At 45.6% G+C, this 18,557-nt stretch overlaps 1 protein-coding gene across 4 annotated transcripts in view; it reads right to left on the bottom strand.

The window, feature by feature from the left end:
• The window catches only part of GRIA1 (glutamate ionotropic receptor AMPA type subunit 1), a gene marked incomplete at both ends in the record, with an annotated part of 312,323 nt that overhangs the window by 103,617 nt on the left and 190,149 nt on the right, over positions 1–18,557 (bottom strand). For 3 of the 4 annotated variants that reach the window (XM_082649856.1, XM_082649855.1, XM_082649858.1), the window contains 3 exons: positions 529–633; positions 8,561–8,728; positions 10,714–10,875. In XM_082649856.1, the coding sequence (XP_082505982.1) occupies positions 529–633; positions 8,561–8,728; positions 10,714–10,875 (435 nt within the window). The remainder of the gene's footprint in view (positions 1–528; positions 634–8,560; positions 8,729–10,713; positions 10,876–18,557) is intronic. The other variant, XM_082649857.1, reaches the window with a different exon arrangement.

Raw genomic sequence — 18,557 nt, 5'->3', positions numbered from 1 at the left:
TCTGAATGTTTTCTCCAAGGATTTGAATGTTGTTCCAAAATGTTTAATATGCATACATATTATACATTACATACATATACACAAACTAAGTTTCACTTATACTTCTATGTGGCAAGTAGAGGGGATACGACCAAGTGTGGATCAGGAGAAGATGGTTCACTTCCTCAATAAATCATCATTCTCAAGTTCTTACTTTGGAATCCTATAGGAGCAGCAGGGGCATTTTATACACATCTATTAGTTTATACTTTCACAGTAATTTCCCATCCCTTGGATCTTCACAAGCACCCCAAGACAAAGCTAGAGATTTTTTTAATCTCCATTTAATCTCCTCGATTCTCAGAGGAAGGAACTGACTTGCCCGAAGTCCCAGCTGGTTAGTGGCAGAGCTGAGGCTAGAATCCTCATTGCCTGCATCTCTTCTAAGAGATCCAGTCCAGGAAAGTGGGCTTGCAAGGCCCTCAGCTCTGGCCTGAGCCTCTGCTCAGCCCTCTCCTCCCTGAGGAAGTGAAGCAAAGGGACCCTTACCTTTCGGATGCCGTCGTGCTTCATTTCGATCACATGGAGGGTGTAGTTGGTCCGGCGTCCTTTCTCATTAAATTGCACGTTTCCTGTCAAGCCTTCAAACCGCACCTGGAAAAGAAAGCCAGGTGGTGACCAGTGAACCCTGAAGTTGCGCTTCATGTTTGTTCATTGGTTTGCTTTTTCTGCTGAAGTGAAAGTCCAGAACCTGAGGAAGTTACATGGGATGAGGTCTTGGAGTAGCATCAGTACTAAACACCTCTCTACTCCTTTGCCTGTAGCAGTCATCACTGTTAGAGTACAGTGCTCTTGCCTACTAGACTGAAATTCATTCTGAAAACTTTTTCACCCATTGCTTTAGGCAAACAGTAACAGTGGATCAGAGTAGATCCTAATAGGAAATCTCTGTGCCATCCTCAGTCAAACACCCCCATCAGGACTACCACTGTGAGAAAGACCGCTCCTCAGGTGCACACCTTCAGATGTAGAAAGTGAAGGAGACCTGCAAAGGAAGAGACTGGTGTGCCATCCCTGGTGAGTCAGGAGAAGACCCAGGACCAGGAGCTGGCCTTGTGATGCCTTGGGCTGTGCCTCAATATGGCTTCTCAGTTCCTTTGTGAGTCCAGGGATTACAGTACTTGGGAGCCTAAAGACCTAGAATTGGGAGACCTGGATTTTACCCCAGCTTTCCTTTGAACAGCCAAGTGACTTTGGGCAATTTGCCTCTCTAAGTCTCAAACTTCCTGCCCCATCTACCTTAAATGACACAGCAAATGTGAAAGTGCTGTGCAAACTTTAAAGCACCCGAGGAGATTCTTTGTAAGACCAGAGCCTTTCAACAGGTCTCAGCTGGTGGAATCAAGATGCGTATTGGAAGCCCCCAAATAGGCTGCGTGGAACTTCTCCACAAACGAGACAGATTAAACTTCCATGGCTTCCTATCTCCAAGTTCACTTTAAAGGCCAAGTAGTCAGCATGGGGAATCCAAGGCTTTTGGAACCAAGCCTGCTGCTCTGGAGGTGACCAATAAAATGTATCCACCCTCGAACTGGGGATGAGTCTAGCTGTGTACCATCAGCTTGAGTATAAGAAATCACATTCTCCAATGATGGTCCACCATGTGTCCTCAGATCAGTCTGGCCTAAGGCCAGTGACATGAGCCTGTGCCTGTAACCAATATGAACCCGGCCCTTTAACCCAGCATCATTTATTTCCCCCTTCCTCAGGCAGCTTAAAAGGAAGCCTCACAGGGTGTTACCATTTTCTGACAGTGAATGACCAGTCCCTCTGCCTTCAGAATACAAGAATAGCTGGTGTGTGTGTGTATTTGAGATGTGGGAGTGGGAGGGAGAAAGAGAGAAAGAAGAAAGGAAGGAAGGAAAGAAAGAAAGAAGGAAGGAAGGAAGGAAGGAAGAAGGAAAGAAAGAAAGAAAATGTGTGTGTGTATATGTCTCCTCTCAGGCTGACTCTCCCATCACCTCCTGGTTTGAAGTCTCAGTGGGGAGGTTACAGCAGGCCCACAGCACTGAACAAATTATATAACAAGCTCTTCACTCTCTGAGATGAAATCTGGAGAAATTCTTGCTCTGGAAAAGTCTGGGCTGGTTTTGCTTTTCAAGGAGGAAGCAAAGTACCAATTCTGCTACAAAGAATAAGAAGAGAGCAATTCAAATCCATCAGAAGCTTCACCTTCTCACCTTGGTCGTCTCTTGCCCATCTTTAGCTTCCCATTCATTGCTGTGTACCAACTTATGTGACTCATTTGGAAAAACAGACTGGGATAGATGTGCAGATGGTTTGCAGAAACAGAAAGAAGTGTCATTAATGACTCAAATGGGCATCTATTTTTGGTGCTGGTATCAAGTGTCATACTAATTATCATTATGTCATATTCATACAGCAAATTGCATAATGTCTCTACGACTCAGTTTCCTCATTTGTTTTATGAGACCCATTAGGTTTAATTATGTCTTAAGGTTGGTTTACAGATTAAATGAGATATTTTTTGATCAATGCTTGCCCCATGGTGAGTATTCAACAAAGGCCAGCTATTATTTTTATTATTACAAATTGTGTTATTAATACTACCAGCATTTTACAAGTGTTTATGAAGCATTTTCACATATATTACTTCATCTCCATTCATAGCAGCCCCCTGATATAGGTCAGTTAGAGAGAGATTAGGATCTTCACTTTCAGAAGATCCTAAACTCTGGAAGGTAAAGTGATTTGCTCAAGACTTAGGACTTACAAGTGTCCAAGGCAGGCCTGACATCCAGAGCTTCTGACATATTCTGGTTTCTTCACTTAATATACCAAGTGGCCTCTCAAACAGAGGACAGTGCTACTGTCCTAGGCTCTGAGGGGTGACACAGAGATGTATAGAGCATGTGTTCTCCAGGCCTACTACTGCTCTCCTCTATTCCAGTTGGGCCTTCCCCAGGCTGCACTCTGTTAATTCCTAACTATGTGGCCATGTACAAGTCACTGTGCCTATCTGTTGTTGGTTTCCTCCTCAAAGAACTGAAGTGCTTAGCATATTGTCTGGGACATAAATGTTCAATGAATAGTGTCTGTTATCTAAGTGATGGTGATGGTGATGATGATGTTGCAGGTAATGATTACTACTACTACTGTGCTGTGTACAGTGGGTACGCAGTGTGGCAAAGAAGAAGATTTAACATGGAAGCCTTGGGTCTGATACGCTGTGGTCTCACGGCAGGGGATTCTTTCAGCAGAAACGAGGGTCTTTTCACTGTCATTTTTACATGTCTTTCTCAGTTTCCAAAAAAATCAGCAGCAGGAAAGTTTTGTGACCCGAGGGCCCCTTGTGTTGCCACAATGTTTTCACAAGATGCTGCTTATTCGATGTTCCCAGAGACCCAGTGAGTAGCAAAAGCAGAGGTTATTTTGCTGATGTTATAGATAGGATTACTGAGACTCAGAGCTACGGCACTTGGGTTCAGGATTCACAGTACATCAGGAGAGGCCCGGAGCAGCTGAAGGCTCTGACCGTCTAGTTGGAGAAGCCAAGACTTACACATCCTGAGATAAATTAGAGTGGGAAAGAAGACGTGCCAGAATTACTGTTCCATGATGGCAGAGCAAGGAGAGGTCAAGAGAATGGACTAGCCCCAAACCATGTATGAGGGCAGTCTGGACTCATAGTCAGAGGAATAAGCTTCTCAGAAATATATGCTATGGGCACATCTGGAAACTGCCATCCTATCCATCAGGACTGAGCCCCTGAGCCCTCATTCCCCACTCCCACCCCCTACCCCCACGCTGGGGTGACAGGGATCAGACTGAGGGAAACCTGGAGCTCCCCCTTAGCTCCTGCCTCCTGGACCTCCCAGCACTGTCCCGGCACCTGCTGACTCCCCCCGTGAAAGGTGGAGAATTCACCTTGCATTTCCTGTGAATGGCATTGGTTGCCAGCCCAGAGTCTGCCACCCATGAGACGCTGAAGCATAGATTTTCTTTCTTGCTTGGTGCCCGCCGTTTGCTGGTTAGTGTTTCTACTACTTGAGCCATCGACCCTGATGACTCCTCCAACCCCATCCCCGGGGCGGGGGGCGGGGGGGCGGGCAGCGGAGATGCTCTGGGCCCGAGGCTTCTTCAGCCTTTTCGTGGCTGCCGTGAGGTGGATCTGTTCTCTTGGCCTCTCCTCCTGCATGCTCACTGGGTGTGGGAAGTCAGAGCCTGTGGGCTAGATCCCAGTAGACCGCATTCTGGTTATACTAGCCAAGTTAAGTCTCAGGACCCCTCTGAGCTTCCACCTGCCCACCTGAACAATGGGAAGAAGAATCCTGCTCTATCTCATGCAGTTGCCCTGAGGTTCAAAGAAGCTTGTGTATTATCCCTTTTTTGAAAAATATATTTTTGAGCCTTGTGACAAGCCAGTGAGGGAGGCAGTGCTAAGAGGATTATGTCCATTTAAGAGATGAGGAAATTAATGCCAGAAAAATGGAGCAATTAATCCAGGATCCCCCAGATAGCGCCTGGTGGAGTCATGGTGTGAACCCAGCTCTTCTCTTCCTACGCGCTAACAGCCAAGCACGATGCCCACAAGTCCTCACTTGTACCCTCACTCTAGCCTTCTGCTGGGTATCATTTACTCCCTCACCCAGACCCTCCAAAACCCAAATCACTCTTTGTTCAAATTCACCCTTCCTTTAAGGCATGAATGACCACCCATCCCAGTTAGCTTGGGATCGTTTCAGTTTACATGTCTTGTTCTGGGATAATTGGTAATAGCTCTCCCATTCACTCTTAAGTCTGGATGATAAATTATATGGTCACCGTATTGAAAGCCCCAGTTTTGTTCCTACGGGAAGCCTGGTAATGTCCAGATTCCTCAGTCATGGCATTCTTTTCTGACAGTCCATAGCACCACGAGCCTGGCTGTGTTATTTAGCCCTTAATCTATACCTTTGTGGCTATTATTTCTCAGGAGCTTGTCTTTCCTTCTACACTGGGTCTTGAGTCCTGAAAGGTATGGACTGTGTCTTACACCCCTATTGCCCAGCTTGCCCCAACCTCATCTAGCAATGTGCCACGTACACCTTCACTTCCAGTGTGCGTGGTCATTGACTGACAGATTGCAAACACAAAGGCAAGAGGGCTGATCCTTATTTAGGGCAGCGATTCTTCGCCTGAGGTCCTTAGCTGGGCTTCTCAGAGTGTCTGTGGTCCACCTGACTCCTGGTCGTGCAAAAATATATGTGTATGCATTTTCTGGAAATAAGAGTACAAAGCTTTGTTTCCCATCATATCCTCAAAGGGCCTATGACCCCCCAAATGCTATCAGCCTGACTTGGGGAACTGGATCTTTTCTGCCAGCGAGAAGCCAACTTTTGGGCGCCCTCATGCCTCTTCCTTCCTGGAGCGCTGAGGAATTCCAGGATGTGGGCTCATTAATATTCTGAATGGCTCCTTGGATGTCAGGCAGGGAGCAGGCAGGCTGGTTGTCTTCACTCTGCCACCGGGGAAACTATAGTGGGGTGTGGGGGAGCGGGGGCATGTAGATATTACCCAAGGCCATGTGCTGGTGCTGGCTGGCCCATGGCTTGTGTCTCACCTGCTGGGCTGGGCCTTCAAGGCTTCAGAGCAGAGCAGTTATGGAGACAGGGTGAGGTAGCAAGGAGATGGGGGTTGGAGTCCCACTTTTATCACTAACTGTATAATTTTGGGAAATTAAAAAAATCTCTGTAGCTCAGTTTCTGCATTTATAAAGCGCAGTTAATAAAACCAGCTACCTCAGAGGGTTATATTGAGGATTCAGTGAGATCAAACATGTAAAATACGTTCAGAACCTTGTACATAGTGAGCCCTGGACATATCATAGCTGGTATTACCATTATTTTTAGAATAATGTGCTAATTCCTCTTGGCCTAACTCACAGACATCCCAGCTCTACCACAAGCTGACCCACAGGTCCCTCCCCATGTGGGACCTGAAGGCCAGTGGGCAGGGCAGAAGAGACTCGAGCCCCCATCCTTGGATTCCAAGGACCAAATGTCATTGGGATTTACCCAATCTACTGTAGGTGCACACTGCTCCTTCCTAGGGGCATGGCTTTTTCAAGAGATGGGTCTTGAGGGTGAGATGGTTGGACAGTGGCCATGACTGTGTGTGTAAGGCCCTGGAGCTCAGTGCGTACAAGCAAAGGCCCCTGGGGCCACAGGACAGTTGTGGGACAGGAAGAAGAACCCTGGATGGGTGTCTGGTCCAGCCTGTGCTGCTAAGCTGCTGTGTGACCCCGGCTGAGTCACTGCCTACTCTAGGTCAGCTGCTTCATCTATAATGTAAGGGAAAATGGGAGTCGTAATTTTTCAGGTCTCTTTCAGCAATACATGTTTGTGATTCTAGGTGATTAACAAAGATTTGAAAGTAATCAGTTTGAACAGTTGATTTTTAGATCAGAATGTTGGTTTTATTTTTGTGTCTGTTTTGTGCCTAGTTCTCCCTGCCCTACGTCCACACCCAACAGAGACTGAAGGGAGTTTCTTGAGGGCAGGTCTTGACTTCTCGTTGTCCCCAGAGCTTGGTCCCAGACCACAGCACGTAGTAGGCTCTCAGGAGCAGCTGACTGGCACACACATGTCTTGACTCAAGACAGTATAGAGATTATTATTTTTTTGGCTAAGGCAGCTGCCTCCTCTCAACCCCACTGAAGGCAGAAGCAGAAGCCTGAGCATGTTACAACCAGAAAGACATGGGTTAGAGCATAAGAAAAAATAAATTAGATCCTTAGAGTTCTTAGAGTTCTTAAGCCAGTTGAGACCCAAGAATTGTCTCTCTAACCGCCTCATTGTCGTGGATGAGGAAAGGGAAGGGTGTAGGAGATATGAATGAGTATTTCAAGGTCACCCAGAGACTCAAGGGCCCAGCGGGACCTGGACCCCAGCTCTCCTGATTCAGTGCCCTTCCTGCCACCCACGTTGTCTCCAGGCTTCATCACTGTCACGATGGCATCAGGATATCCTTCCAGGAATGCCCTTAAGATGGGAGAGGCAAGGGAGCTAGAAGGGTTGTGAGGCTGAGGGCAAGTCCGTGGGACCTTCTGAAACTAGCTTCACACTGCAAACAGAATCTGTCTCGACTGTGGGGTCTGGAAGAGCATTTTAAATAAGCCAGAAGGCGGGCACGGCACCTTTGGCGATCATTCTGAAGCTGGTGGGTGTCTGCTCTTGCTGACTAGCGATTCGGGGCCACCCTGCGCAGAGACGGGGAGGGCAGAAAGGGCTGCGGGTGGACCCATTCGCGTGTGGTCACAGGGCAGCTGCTTCACTTCATTCCAAAGGACAGAAGTATAATCCACATTCCATGTGCAGGCAGTTCATCCAAGCTGAAGAACAGCCTGTGATATTCCTGTCTTGTCTCTTTCTCCAGGTTGTGAAAATTGTTAGAGCTGTGCACGTGTGGCTGGAAAACAAATGGGAATAGTTGTACATTTTGCTCTACATTTCTGCGTCATTCAGAAACGCATCTCTCCTTCCCTGGGAGTCCAAATTCATCTTCTGTTGAATGGAGTCTTGAAAGTAGAGCTGGCCTTATCTAGGCAACTCTTGGATGGGGAGGGCAGGTCCCAAGAGGCATTTGTACCAAAATATCTTGCTGTTGCTGGCTTGCCACTGTGTCAGATACTTGGACATTCCTTTGCAGTGAGCACTGCCCTCTTTGCCCAGTCCCCTTTGGAAACACAGCCTCTCTCAGGAGGCACGAGAGGCATCCTGTGGTGCTATCCGTCAGGAGTTGGAGGACCACAGCCTGGGCTTGAGGTGCTTCTAGAAACTTCTAGAGACTTCTAGGAGTGCAGAGAGTGATAAAACTGGGCAAATCCCCAGAAACTTCTAAACCAGGAATGTGAAGTACATGGCTCATGTGTACATCTGTCTCATCCTGCTTCCACAGCAGACGTATCACGAATTGAGTATTTATACTCCCCCCGTGTTGAGTCTGGATTCAGCCTCAGAATCCTCTGCATAGCCAGCTGACTGGAAGGGCCTGACCATTTTCTATCCCCGTTCTTTACCTGTTGTTAAGCGCGAACAAAATTGATGATTGCAATGCTGAGAAGCAAGAAAATAGAATCAGAAGTCCTGAGAAACATTTTCAGGGTCCCAGCATGACATGTGCACAGAAAGCAAAGGTAATGAAGAAATCCAGAAAATCAGGGCAGGAGGGGGAGTCTCCAAGAGACTGCTAAAATGCTTCAGTTTCATCCTTGTATATCTCACGTCCCCTTGTCAAATACAGAATCACTGGCTTCCCCTTTTTAACATAAACGCTAAGCAGAAAATAGAGCTTTTGTGCTGTCAGGAATGACTATTCCATACTATTGCGTTTTTTTGTTTCGTTTTTCAAATTTCTGCGTGACCTTCCATGTACGCCAAGAGCCACAGACACAATGCAGCGGCAGTCCAAACTTAGGCGTGCTCTCCCTTTTCTTTTAAATAGCTACGTCCCACCTGAAACTGATGCTGAAATCCCCTGTGAGGCTCCCATAAGATGGGGCAGCCATTGCCAGCCTCACCTGCTGCAGAGCTCTCTGGATGTCGATGCCCTGGCCCCAGGGCACAGCTGGGTTAGCCAGGCAGTCCCCAGCATTCCCCCGGCGAGAGATATCGATTCTCTGCCTCCGCAGGCTCTGGAAAGCCTCAGCCATCACCTTCACCCCGTCGTAGGTGAGCGCAGAGGTGTACTAGTGGGAGGAACAGAGACAGTTAGGTGTCAGAGCTCGCTGACAGGGAGGCAGGTGGGAGCTGTATCTGGGAACGAGCTTCCCGGTGGTGAGGATGCCTGCAGTCGGCCAGGGATGGGGAGTGGGGGCAGAAGGGGAGCAGCCGTGAGCCGGGAAGTGCCTGCCTCTTAGATGGGGGCTGCCGCTCCACCTCTCTAGCCAATATTGCCCTCCTGGATTGTGAGTTCAGTATTACTGCAGGTTGCGATGTTAGAAGAGAACTTTAGAATTTTGTGTTCCATCTTGCCATTTGAAAATGTTGGTTCAACTGGAAAAAGAATGCATAGACTAAATACAACACATCTGTATCTGTCTGATACAGTCCATGGAAAACCACTTGGTGCTCTCTGTGGTATAGTCATCAGTTGGGGGCCAAGAGGAACAGTTTACTCCACCATCCCTGGTGACAGTAAAAGAATAATCCAAGAAGGGTCAACTCTAAATTATTTCCACATGTGGTTCACTCAAGTGGCAGGTTTACATTCTGCAAACTTTCCCCTTGTGCTTCTTCATGCTAACCCTCAATTTTATCCCCCTCTCGCCTAAAAGCGGGTGAAAATGTTGAAACAAAAGCGGGATAACAATCCAGAACAACATTTCCTGGAGCTGGAACTCATGTCTGTCCTCATTACTTTGTCCTCGATGTCTAGCATGTTCTCTGGCACATTCTGAGTTCACAGTAGAGTTGTAGAATGAACGTATATGTATTTTTCCAGTTCTTAACTTTGATTCTCTTGCTATTTTAAAAGTGTATACCTTATATTTTGTTATTTTTATAATCAGCTCCAATCTTTTGGAAATTGGGTGGGCTTTTCGCATATTAATGAATTAACTGCTGTGTGGTTTGCTCATTGCTTTAAAGCACATTTGTGATTTTTCTTGCTTAAGCTCATATTGAAATAAATTTTTATTTCTGAATTGCTAACTCAGTTTGAGCAAAAGTGGGATGAGAAGCATCTCGCTTAAGTGGCCTGCCATTCGCAAAGAGAAATTGACAAGTGGCAAGAGAAAGTTGCCCAGGATCCACAGTTTGCCCTGGATAAACAAATTTAGCCTCAGAATCCTTCTCAGCACAGTGTTTCACACAGCCATTGCCGAACTGTTGGATTTCATGTGGGAAAGAAAAATTATCCCCTATCCTTATTCTAAGCCATTATCAAATAGCAAACAATATAGATGTTGGCTGCAGGATTTAAAGCTGCCTTGCTGGGGAGTGAGAGACAGGTAGTCTGCGTGATAATAGGTAGTAGACTCTCTGAGAAGGAGATGTGCTGGTTATTGCTTAGTTAAATTTCCTTGATTTTTAGCTAGGTATGTGGCTGATTAGAAAAAGGGCCAGCTCCCTGCACAAATCTAGGCGGCTCAATCCATGAAGAAATAAATGCATCCCCCTGGAGCTGTGCAACATGGTGGTCCTGCCCAGAGTAGAGACATCATTTTCCAGCTTCCCCCGTAGGTAGCCGGGGTGGGTTTCTAAGATGTGGCCAATAGCATGTAAAGGGAAGATCTGTGTGTGACTTCTGGAAAGACTTCTTATAGGAAGCAGTTTGGGTTTTTAGTTTCCTTTTCCCTTCCTGCTGGGTAGAATAGTGAGGTAATTGTTGGAGCCTCTGCAGCCATTTGGGGCTATAAGGTAGCAGCCATATGCTGAGGATAGCAGAACAAGAAGATAGAACAAGCCTCAGTGTTTGATGATTGTGAAGCCATTACACAAGCCCTGGGTTGCTGACTCCTGAATTCTGTTTATATGAAAGAAAATCAAAATATTTAGCTTGTTAAAACCATTGTCATTCTGGATTGTCCATACCCTCAGTCTTTACGGATACACTTTTTAACTTGTTCCTCTTAGGAAGTCTGTCCTTATCGAAAGGCTAACACTATCTAGGAATCTAGGGCAGGCACAGGGACCAGGTTGGTCCTTTGCTGCCTGCCGCCCATCCTCTTACCTTAGGTCTCTTCCAGTCCACCCGGGTGTGGTCCCGAGCATCACTGTTTTTCCACTGCTGCATGATCCTGGCCGGGATGGTGTCTGTGTAGTTCACCAACTGGAAACCTGTTACGTTTGCTCCACTCTCCTTGAATTTGTTTAAGTCAATGTCCATGAAACCCTGGGTGGAGAGGAAGGGAAAGAAGTCAGAATATGTTGCCTGGGTCCATCCATTTAACCATGTTACAGAATCACAGCCTTTTCCACCCAGTTCCTACTTAAGGTGAAACCGACTTAATGGAGAGACAGTTGTGTCTCCCTCCCTTCTGAATTCTGTTGTCACTTAGTTTGTGCACAGAGTTAGCACAGTGGTTAAGAGCCCTTGCTCAGGAGCCAGCCATGCCTGGGTTGAAGGTTGGGCTCTGCTGCTCCCAGCTGTGAGTTACTACCTTGGACCAAGTTCCCTGATGTTTTCTCGTACGAATAATGGAGGTTAGGAGGCGGGGGAGAAAAAGCAGTGCGATGATCCACGTGATCAGTAAATGGTGGCTGAGATTACTGTGACGACACAGATATGCAATAGAATGAAAAACAAAAAAGGGGGAGGTTTTTCCTCTACCATCACCACTCTCCACCCTTGTGAGAGGAGAGGAATCTGAAGTCCGTTGGGGGCAGGCGCCTGAGGGCTCCCCAGTGTCACCAGCGTGTCTAGAAGAGGCTGCATGCTGATTACCCCTCCCCCTGTGCTCTTTCCTGGGCCGCAGCCGAGGTCTTCTCTAGCCAGTGAGTCCTGATCAGTTTTCATATCTGCAAAGCATTTTTTATTGGGAAAAACTTTCCTCCCCATTTGGTAAAGTTCATTGAAACTCAGGAAGCCTTCAATTTAGAAAGGAAACCTTGTATTTCTGTAATATATTCCATAGTGTACAATACTTCCAGATCTACGGCCGCATTTCACTTTATGGCTTTATAAGGTAGAAATTATATGTTTATTTGTCAGATAAAGAAATTGAGACCAGAGTGGGAGAATCGTCTTCACAGAGTCATTCATTGATTTAGTAGCAGAGAGGGGACCAGAACTGAGGTCTTCTGTAGGTCTTCACTCACTTGCGCACTTGTCGTTCAACGAACATATCTGAGAACCTACAGTGTACTCTTCTAATAGTGAGAGAAACAACTTCCTTCTCTTACAAAGCTTACTTTCTAGTGGGAAACATAGACCATAAACAAACAAACTGTTAGGTATAAAATAAGCTGCAAGGATATATTGTACAACACGGGGAACAGAGCAAATATTTTATAAGACCTATAAATGGAGTATAACCTTTAAAAGTTGTGAATCACTGTATTGTACACCTGTAACATGGAGTATTATACATCAACTGTACTTCAGTTAAAGAAAAGTAAATATGTAGCACAGCGTCTAGAGCACAGTCCAGCAGAGCACACTCTGCTGTAGCTGTGAGTCCTCTGAAGGAAGATGAAGTGGGGAAGGAGGTTGGGGAGGGGAGGGCAGTGCCACGCCCTGGAGTCACGATCCGTTTGAGCCTCCCTGAGATGGTGGTGTCAGCACAGGGACCTGAGTGAAGTGAAGCCGTGTGAGTGAGCTCTGGGGAAATCTGGGGGAGAGCATTCTGGCTCAGAGGTCGGAGGATGTTTGGCATGTTCCAGAAAACGTTAGAAGGCTGGTGTGACTGTAGCACGGTGAGTGAGTGAGAGAGAGGGCGGGAAATGCAGTCGGCAGCCCAGGGCTGGATCACATAAAGCGTTGTGATCCCCTGGGTTTCTTTTTAAGGTATAATTGGCGGCCCACTGCAGGAGTTTGAGCAGGGATCATAAAGTCATTGCTGTCTGAGCTCCACAGCTTGGAGAAACTGCCAGACCCCTGGGGGTGAAATGGGGGAACGAGCAGGGGAAGCAGTTTGGTGGATTGAGGTTGGGGAGAGCCAAGGACTGGCAGCTGAGAGCCCGGAGCGCTGGCCCCAGCTCTGCCCGGGTCTCTTCATTTCTCACTGACTTGATCCAGTTTCCTTACCTAAAAGATCTACTCATCAGTGACTTCATGACTCAAAGACATCCCACCCGCCCCATGCCTCTAAAGTTCTGCGGTTCTTTATTATTTCTATTTTATAAACACACGAAGCTCAGTTCCGCCCCGAGCCCTTGCCTAGCTGTTCTCTCTGCCTGGAAGTGAGCTTTCCCTGGCTGACTCCTGCCCGTATTTTTGGATCTCAGCTAAAATGCACTGTCTTCAGACAGCTCTTTCCTGACCCCTTATGTAAGATTCAGTTCTTGCCCTGTGGTGGATGCTATTCATGCCCTGCTGATTTCCACTCCCCCAGCCCTTAGACACTGATATTCCGCTTTATATACTAACTACAAGTACCTATGACTTAACCTGCGTGCAGGGTAAGCCAGACGTATCGGGGATTTCATTCACCCAGAGCAGCTCTCAACCATTGACAGATGGGGAGTTCGTAGATAAATACTCCAGAATCCTCTTCCCTGGGTGGGGTAACCCTGAGGCATGCTCTACACCCAGGTCTAGAGCTTCCCTAAAGGATGGAGCTCCGTAGCCCCGAGGGGTAACTGTCTTGGTTATGCACTTTTATCAGATGCCTGCTGTCCCTTCCCTACTTCACATCCCTGATTCCCTGCTGTTGTTTCTGGGATTCACATCCAAAGAAGCTGCTTGTACTTGAATTGCTGTCTTAAGACCTATTTCTAGTAGAACCCAGTCAAGTCACCCCCAACACCCAGTCCAGTCAGTTCCTTCTCAGGGTTCTGTTTATCCCCATTTGAGATGATCTCGTTTGCTCATTTATTCCCTTGTCCTCTCTCCTTGGGTTGGAATGTCAGCTCCATGAGGGCAGGGACCTTTTCTGTCTTGTTCACGGATGTATACTAGAACCTAGCACCTAGAACAATGCCTGGCACAGAGTAGGTGCTCAATACATATTTGTTGGGTGAATGAATAAAAGCCAAAGACTTTCCTCAAGCAAGAATGCTTATTAGCTAAGGGGAAGTGTGATCACCAGGCAGTAAATGCCGGTGGATGATTTTAATTGTTTGAAAAGAGAAGCTCATGTTGGAAATATATTTTATGATTAACTTTTCCCATAGCTACAGTTTACAGACATTCACAGGGGTCTACTGAATTGCACAGTTTCTAGCAAGCTTTTAGTACAGATGAAATCAGAATTAGGTTCTCGTACCCAATAGGCATTCAAAGACGTTCTGCTACCTAAGAGTACAACCATCCTACCCCTGGTTAAAAGCTAATGCACAGTTGAGAGACTTCCCATAATTTTTAGAGATCTTAAAAAGAACATCTTGTTCATAAAGTAACTATTGAGAGAATAAAATGAAAGCAACCTCCTGCAGTCAAATTCTGTCGCTTGAAAATCTGTAACAAGCTCCCGGGCATTTTGTATTGACTGCCCACATCAATGTAATGGGGGCCATAGGAAATGGCAGAGTTTATTCAAACATAAATGCCACTCAACTCCATCACCAGAGTGTCTGACTACAAGGTTACTGGAACCAAATCTCAAGGTATATCTAATCAAACTGATGGGACCTCTAACTGAACTCCTTAGCTCCCCTGAGAAGGAAGGGACAAAGAATGATAAAATAAGCTCCTATCTGTGCTGTTAGGTAAAAGACACAAAATGAGGGAATAATTTTTTTCTTTTTTACCACGTGAATATGTTTTCTTTTTAGTATTGTTAAAAAATAAAAATAGATCCTCAGGTAATTTTGATATATGTTGTTGGGTCAAACTCATCTGTTAAGTCCCTGGAAAGTGTGGGACGGAGTGGCAGTGGCAGAACAGGGAAGAGAAGTCATGGCATTGGTTGACTGATAGGGTCTGTTAAGGGAGCCCTGCCTAATTGGTTGTCTCTTGGCCTGGAATTAAAGAACACTGGCGCTGTTAAATGCTCTACTGAAATGCAGCTTCGGAAGCATTGCTCCTCAGGATAACAGAAATGACAACAATGGCAAAGCTGTCACTTCTTATGCATTATATAACTTCATCTATACAGCTTTTTGAGAATTATGAAGTTGTCATTTAAAACTGAAAAATGAAATAATCAGTCGAGAGTCACCCTTGGATTTATTAAACATTTCCCAAGCTCTTATCCTGAGCCAGACATTCTATTAAATGCTTTATATACGTAATCCTATTTAATCCCCCCCAACAACCCTGAGAGGTGAATATGCACAGTAGGCACCGGGTGCTCATTTGCATAAGTGAGTGAGTATCTGTCCCAATTTTATGTGAGAGGAGCTGTGGTTCAGAGACCTTTGGAAACTCCCTTGAGGTCACCCAGCAAGCAAGGAATCCAGCTGTGGTCCAGCCATCAAATCTGTCTTCTTTGTCTGTGTTACACTGCTTTGCCAGTGGAGGAACGTAGGAGGCTAGCTTTAGGATGGCATTTCCATATTGCCCCAGACAGAGGGACAGAGAAGCTCAGACAGTGTGGCTGACAGTTAATAGCCTGGAACAGGTGTCTCGCTCTGCCAAAGAGAGGCCTTCCAATACAGCTTTCTGTCTTAAAGCAACGTCTGTGGGAGAGCACAGTAGGTTTCTCTCCTTGACACCATGATGGTGGTTAGAGATTGGTTAGATGTTTCTCAAGCCTCTGATTTATACGAAGTCTGTTAGTGCCCACCTACCCCACATTTATACCAGGAGTCAGCAAATTTTTCTTGATAAAGGGTCATACTGTGAATTTTTTAGGCTGGTGGGCCATGTGGTTTCTGTCGTAACTATTCAGTGTTGCTATTACGGCACGAAAGCCGTCCTAGACAGTAGAAAATGAATGAGCATGGCTGTGTCCACTGAGACTTGAATTTCACATAATTTTCACACGTCATGAAGTATCACTTTTCATTTTTCTAATAATTAAAAAATGTAAAACCATTCTTAGCTCATGAGCCAAACAAAATCAGGTAGCAGTTGGATTTGACCCATGGGCCATAGTTTAGGTTTACGGACGCCTGAAGCAAAGATGCTGGCGATCAGATCAAACCCGTCGTTGTCCAGAGAGGAGACTAGTGGCCTCGAGTTGTAGGCTGACTAGAGGGGTAGCTGGGATTAGGATATGTATTCCCTATGTACTCATCGTAGAAGGCAATGCAATGCTGACCAGTCATTTAAATAGAATGACTGGGGGAAAAAGTGCTCAATTAATTAAACTGGTTAATATAGTCATTCCATCTCTCATATCTCAATGATAATTTTCGAAGGATTAGAATGAAAAGCCTTTTCAAATAATTATAATATCCTAAAGAGATGTTTAACAGTATAATTATGTTAGACATGCTTTCACGTTGCTGTAAAGATTTAGAAAACGCTTTGAGGATCATGAGGAAGCTCTGAGTTATCATTATGACTGTTAATTATCATGTGTGCCTGGAAACAAAAGAACCTGATTATGTGTGCTTACTGGTTATTTAACCTCTCTGAGTCTTAGCTCTCTGGTCTTCAAAATGCGGATATAATAGCACCTACATCATAGAACTGGAGCAAGATTTAAAAAAAAATACATAAAGCACTTAGAGCTGTGTCTGGCACATAGTAAGTGCTTAATGAATGTTATTATAATCATCAGTGATTATGAATGTTATTGTTATTATCATCACATTCACCATCATCATTATCACTGGGTCAAAAGAGGTTAGGTGTTGTTACAACTGCTTTGAAACCAGGCACTGGGTCAGGCAAGACACCTGAGCCAACAGGAGGCAGATGTATAGGAACGCGGCTTTCAAAGGATAAAAAGCTTTATCTTCAAAGCCAGATTTCCTTTTTCTCTCGGGTTCTTTCCAGGGGTCACATACAAGCTATTCAGCCCTCATCGTCCTGCTTGGGCGGACACCGTTAAGGGGCCAAGGAGAAAGTTTTTTAACAAGACCTGGGATGCCGGAGAGAGCGCTCCCTCCATCTCCTCCCCTTGAGATCTAGAAGAGGTAAGTTAGAAAAAATTGAAGAACTTGCACTTTATACTCTGAATGGCACAAGTTGAATGTGGCAAGTTTCCCCAAATTGTCAGATAAATTCTTAGATGACAGCTCCATAGAGAGGATAGTTATAGGGAAGTACAGTTTGAAAAGTCTGGTTCCATTAGAAATGCTTGAAAAAAGTGGGGATGTTCAACCTGAAAATAATGGAAGACTAAGAAGGGAAGTGAAGGATGTATTTGAATCCCAGAAGGGCTGTCGTGGGAAAGAGGTAGAAGATTTGTTCTCTAAGGTTCTGGAAGGCAGGCCAGCACCAACCAATGGACAGAAGTCATGGGATGCAGACTTTGGCTAAAATAATAGTGACAATAATAACCACCGTGCCTAACGTGTATCAGACCTGTACTGTGTAGTAGTAGACACTGTGCTGAGAGCTTTATTTGTATGATCTCATTTAATCCCGGTGACAGTCCTGTGAAGCAGGTACTTTTATCATTCCCACATTGCAAATTAGAAAACTGAGTCTTAAATGAATGGAGTAGCTTCTGCCTAACATAACATAGAAAGTGAGGGGCAGAGACCGTAGTCATAGCAAGTGACAAGACTCTGGGCTTCTTTTCTAGCCATTGTACATTCTGCCCCCTCAATGTTAGTCCCATCAGTCTGATTCATTTATCTTCTGTCCTGCAATGAAGCCCTTGCAATGGCCTGCATCTTTATACTAAGAAGGAATTAGCAGGTTTCTAGGAGACCCAGGTGTTAGTCTTCAGCTCCTTTAATGGATGCTGGTCATTGGGATGTGAACCACAAAGCTCTTTATTTCTCTCTCTCTTGGGGTCTTTCCCAGCTTTCTCTCTGACTGCAGCCTTGCTTCTCATCTCCTTTAGACCTAGAAGACCGTGTGACCCTAGAGAGCAGGAACCTCGGTCCCCACGGTATCCACAGCCCAGTACCTGGAGCAGGCTGACTGCTTAATTGACACCAAGGGGTGAAACATATACAACGAATGTCTTCACTCACCCTTTTCATGGTTTTCTTGTAAGTTTCCATCCTGTCACCTGTCAGTCTCTCAGCTTTCATCTTGTGGACCAAAGAGGTCTTGTTATTGACTGTTTCTGTGTGTGTAGTATATTCTGAACTGGGTCATAAATAAGTAGTGTCAGGAGAATAATTTTAGGGACAACCGCATAAGTTCTGTCCTGTCTTTGAACTTCATGAGCTGTCTACCCTAGGGTAGTGTTCTCACCTTCTCCAGGCACTAGATTATTGATCTGCAAAATGAGGGCATTGGCTAGATCAATGATCTTTCAAACTGTTGTCCCAGGCTGTAGGCATTTCAGAGGCTACCAAGTTGAATTAGTGGGAGGGCAGAAGGATGACATTCTGGATTCCCACCCTCCCTCTTCCACCAAAGCAGCTCTGCTTTTTATCTGTTTTACATACTGGGGTTCTCCCCAAGATTCCATTTGAAACTAGAGCTTTAAACGAAAAAGTTTGGAAACTTCTGAGCCAGTCGATTTCTCTCTTAAGGGCTTTTCCAGCTTTGATCTACAATTCTGTGATCACACAGGTGCGTGCGCATGAATATGGATGTACACGAATTCATGGAATATTCCTGGGGTGAGGACTTCGTTGTGTCCTCAAATAACCATGTCTCTGCATAAGGTCTTCAGATTTTCCTATTCTAGCCACTTTAACCGACCGAAACTTGAATGCGTCCTTACCCTATATAATCCCTCATAACATAGGCTTATCTGGTTCCTGCCAAGTCAATAAGACATTGCAGCTGTGCTTAAAGCAGCTAAAACACCATTCGATTTGGGAAAAAACCACTAGTGTTAACTCTTAGCCAAGTATATTTGAAACCAGGGAGGCAGGTACCTGTATGCTTGGATA

Source organism: Grampus griseus (assembly GCF_964374135.1).
Source record: "Grampus griseus genome assembly, chromosome: 3".
Lineage (NCBI taxonomy): Eukaryota > Metazoa > Chordata > Mammalia > Artiodactyla > Delphinidae > Grampus > Grampus griseus.
Note: the sequence above shows the minus strand (reverse complement) of the source record. Positions and strands in the feature narration are given on the sequence as shown.